At 46.9% G+C, this 4,499-nt stretch overlaps 1 protein-coding gene across 1 annotated transcript in view; it reads left to right on the forward strand.

The window, feature by feature from the left end:
- Positions 1 to 2,161: 2,161 nt before the first annotated feature.
- Positions 2,162 to 4,499, forward strand: part of LAPTM5 (lysosomal protein transmembrane 5) — a 19,903-nt gene continuing 17,565 nt past the window's right edge. Inside the window, exon 1 of the mRNA XM_010011255.1 lies at positions 2,162 to 2,310. Within this exon, the coding sequence (XP_010009557.1) occupies positions 2,224 to 2,310 (87 nt within the window). The 5' untranslated portion in view covers positions 2,162 to 2,223. The remainder of the gene's footprint in view (positions 2,311 to 4,499) is intronic.

The raw sequence follows: 4,499 nt of genomic DNA on the forward strand, positions 1-4,499 counted from the left end.
GCCCATGGTAGGGGGTTGGAACTAGATGATCTTCAGGTCCTTTCCAACCCAAACCAGTCTGTGATTCTACGATTATGGTGCTGTGATGTAGCTCTAGCTGTCCCAGGGGTCCTGATGGATGCAGGGCTTATCACTTGTGCTGCCTTTAGTGCTTGTCTACTGCTTTGTGCTTTCCCTGCTTGAGAAGAGATTTCAATTTCACATTTTACTATGGATCCACCAGTGAATTTTTGCAGCTGGTTTATGGTTCTTAATAGTAGTTAGAGTCTATGTTGAAAAATGTGCTAACCCCACCTCATTTTCAGCCTGAAAAGCACATGTCATAAAGGTGGCAACCAAGAGTGATGTCAGAATTTTACCAGTTATAAGCCATGAGTGATTTGGTTCAAAAGTGACCTGATTTAGTTCAAAAAATGACCTGGTTTGGTTCAAAAGTGACCCTGAAGAGGTAAGATTTAGTCTAAACCTAGTCTGAAGTCCAATAAGACTTACAGCAACTGTTCATTATTTATCTCCCATTCCTTCCTCAACTGCTTTCAGCCTCCTGCCCACCACAGGGCAGGAGTTGTACTGCTGTCCTCAGGGGTTTGGAGAATTTGAGCCCATCTTCTTGCCTAGCTTGTTATGAGATTGGCTAAAATGCAGTGAAATCACCAGAGTGTGCAATAAAAATCCCTTATCTTCTTCTGTTCAGCTACACTTTGCTCTTATCTGCAAACAGTTTCCCCCAAATCCAAGACTGAAAAACACAATGGCATCCTTAAAGGAAGAAAAATACAGAAGAGAGAACCATGTGACTCCAAAATTTGGGACTTAAGTAACAAACTGTCAGCTTTGGTGAGATTCCAAAGAAAACCATGGGAATATGCAGCAGGACCCAACTGCACTGACCCTGCCCTGCTGCAAAACGTCTGTGCTGCAGAGGTCCCTGGCTCTGGAGGGGGACCCTGGACAGAAAGACATGGCCACTCTTTTGTGGACCATCTGATTTAAGTTACAAGTTGACCCTGTCTTAGATGCAGTGTCTCCAAGGGCATTCAGCTACTTCTGTTTCCTACCATCGCTGCCAAAACCTCCTGACTTTCTCTAAAAGCACATCACTGTGGAAGTTCAGTGGCATTTGGGAACATCCACTCAGCCAGACTGAAGCTTTCCAGCACACTCCCATAACATAGCTGGACATGGAGTGCTCGGTACAGATGTGGAGGGCTACAGAACAGCTAGTTCCTGGCATTGAGGTAGAACTCATGAATTTGGTTTCATAAGAACAACCAAGAAAACTCTCTGCCTAAACACTGCAGGGCCCTGATGTTGGCTTGGAACAATCCTGGAAGCATGGAACAATAAACTCAGTGAGTACATTTGGGAGGCTGAAACCAGGTACACTGGCGCACAAGTCCCTTGAGAGCTTGTTTGAGTGTGCCCATCTCTCATCACATTTACCTGGATGCCGGAGAGCTGTCACCCTGCTGTGGCATTCTAGACCTTTCCCAGGAAGCATGGGGTTTATGAGAATGGTCATAAATATATAGCAAAGAGCAGATTTCGGTGAGTTCAAGCAGGGGTAGACAGTCTGACACCCTGCACAGTGGCTAAGTCACCAGGCTCAGATCTCTCTGGTGCTTTTTTTTTCCAGGAGCCGACTAACATGAATCACATCAGCTGTCTCATGAACCAGGAGCAAATCTGCAGATGTCTCAGCCAACAACCCTTCACTATTCTTCCAGTCCCAGAGTCCAGAGCTGCTCAAGCATCAGCTCCCAGGAGCAATTCCAAGGAATGGTGACTTTGCTGGCAAGAAACAAGCCATTTCAAACTGAGGCACTTGGATGCTGCACTGCAAAAACAATGGGTCAAGTTTAAGGTGAAATTCTTGGCCCCCTGCTTTTGTTTCTGATGATTTTTGTAGGACAAAGCTGTACCCTGCTTCAGATCCCTCCTCTCCCCCTATACCTCACTTGCTGGACACCACCTGCCCAAAGCAGCGTTTGTGCTTACTTTTGCCATTTGGAATATGCAAGCAGTTAAAGATCTGTTAGAAAAACAACACAATTTTGCTTGCTTTATTATTGAGAAATCAAAGCCCTCATGTGACTTTGTAGATGACTTAACACATTTATAGACCAGGAAGGAAGTGGAGCTGAACTACTCGCTTCGCTTTTCTTGGGGCGGTTGCTGCAATTTCGACCTCCTTAACTCACAGCTGTGCAGAGGGAGCAGAAAATGACTGGCCAAACGACCACTGAGCCCCCCAGATGTTGCTTCTTCAACATCAAGACAGCAACAGTCGCTCTAGGGATCTTCCACATGGTAAGTTACAGGACTGAAAGGGGGGGACAAGGAGAGGGAGACAAGAAAGGAGAGGCAGAGGTGTGATCTCTGCAGAAGGTGTCATCATTGCACATCACAAGGTTTCCTGGCTGTTGACTTTCCTGTGTTCCTAAAAGAGAAAACACAATGATTCCAGAGGGATGGGCAAAAGAGGTGCAGGAAGGGGGGGAGCAGGAAGAAATTTATTGTACTGGGAGGGCTTTTTAAATGTATTTTCCCTGGCTCTATCAACTGAAGCTCATGGAAATTCACTCTGCTTCCTGTTTTTCCCTTGCAGCTAAATGCAAGAGCTCTTATCCATGCAGGGGTGTGTAGCTTGGCCAGGGCTCAGTGTGGCTGCCTGGACCTGTCCTTTAGAAACTCGGCAGCACAGTGGCAATGGAAACTGTGGGAGAGCTGAAATCAGGAATCACTGCAGGGAGGAGGGATTTGGGCCCCAGGCAAGCAGAGGGTGGGCGGGCAGGCAAAGCTGCCTCATTTCCCTCTCTACACCCAGTTGGACACTATATGCACCATTCTGGTTTCCATTTGGAGCTGTGGCTGTGTTCAGCAGCCAGACAGCTGGTGTAACCGCTCTGGAGTGGGCACAGATGGCATCAGGCAGAGGCAGAAGAGCATGAGGGACGTTTCTTCCACACCGCCTGGTTGCTTTCAGGTGGTTTTAAGTCACACTGAGGATGTGGTTTCTCGCACAGCAGAGGCACTTAAAATAATCCCATGCGTTGCACTCAGTGTGCAGAGTCACAGGTTGGGAGGCTGCAGAGTGATAACATTAACGGGTGGCTTCCAACCCACTCCTTGTACAGGAGAAGGAGAGCTGTTAACAGCCATGCCATGCATGGGAAGGACATGCCATGGGGTAGCAGAAGCAATCCAAGCTGCCGGAGAAAATCCTTGTTGCACCATAGCCCCCGTGTCACTCACACAAAGCCGAGGCAGCAATCTGACATGCTGGTTTAATGGTTTTGGACTCCATGATGCCATGCCTCTATACACTGGTGAAGGATTCAGCTCATGAAATGAAAGGGAAAGAAAACTGGAGATCAGCTGGTTGCTTTTTGGGAGTAGAAAGATAAAGGGAAATTCATTCCATGAATTTATGAACACACAAGGAGTCAGCAGCACTGTGGGTTGCTGGAGGCAGTGGCCAAGGCAGGTGGCTGTGTTTGGGCACAGTGCAGCATCTCTGCACCTCCCTGGTTTGGGGGAGGAGATGGTCCCATGCTAGCTTAGAGTAGGAGAGCAGAGAAACATGGGTCTACACTGCATCTTCATGCAATGTAACTGCCAACATCTTTGCCCTGATGTTACCTGAAAGCCAGGCACTGCAGTAGTATTTCCGTGCCATATTAGGGGACCTCAAAAACATTATAAGGTTGGTTAAAAGAACCATATGATTTTATAGCCTTTTTTGCCTTCTGCTTTTGAGCATATGGATTACACCCTGGGTAGGCTACTCCTCTTTTGCCACGAGCTCAAATCTTACCATCTCACTGCTTTAAAGAAAAAGAAATTGCTGCATTTCTTGTGCATTCTTACGACCCCAAGACACAAAAATTCAACCATGTCAAAGCTGATTTCTGCACAAGCAATTTCTGACAACCAATTAAAAATACAGCTATCACAGGGGGATGCTCATGAACTGTTCAGAAACAGAATCCTGGGAGGAAGTATTGCCAAGATCTGAAGAGGTGCTGGCTAAATTAAAGGTCTGTGCAAAGGTGGGAAACACAAGACAGGGAACTACAATGCATTTTCTCCAGGGAGCTATGAGCACCATGAGATGTGAGCGATCTGTTATCAATGGTGAAACAGAAGGACAGAAACGAGTATGTTTTTTCCTAGCTGGGAGGGTGAACATAAAACAGCCTCTTTTGTCTTTCTCAGAAGTCAGTCAATGCTTTGAACTGAGGCACATTTTTCTCCTAAGTGTCCCACCATGATGCCACTAACAACAGAGATTCCCGATTTGCACCAGGGTGTGATGGAGGAGGGTGAGACACCACCATTCAGGGCTGGTGCATAGCAGGGAATACTTCATTACCAGTACATCACATGAATGAGGTGTTATTTAGGGGGTTGTGTGTCTGTTGAAGGCGCCGAGTGAGTATTGACCAGCAAAAGGCGGAGAGCCTTGGAGTGAGCCTTCACAGTGCTCTGGGGAAAGA

Source organism: Nestor notabilis, unplaced genomic scaffold (assembly GCF_000696875.1).
Source record: "Nestor notabilis isolate BGI_N333 unplaced genomic scaffold, ASM69687v1 scaffold11953, whole genome shotgun sequence".
Taxonomy (NCBI): domain Eukaryota; kingdom Metazoa; phylum Chordata; class Aves; order Psittaciformes; family Psittacidae; genus Nestor; species Nestor notabilis.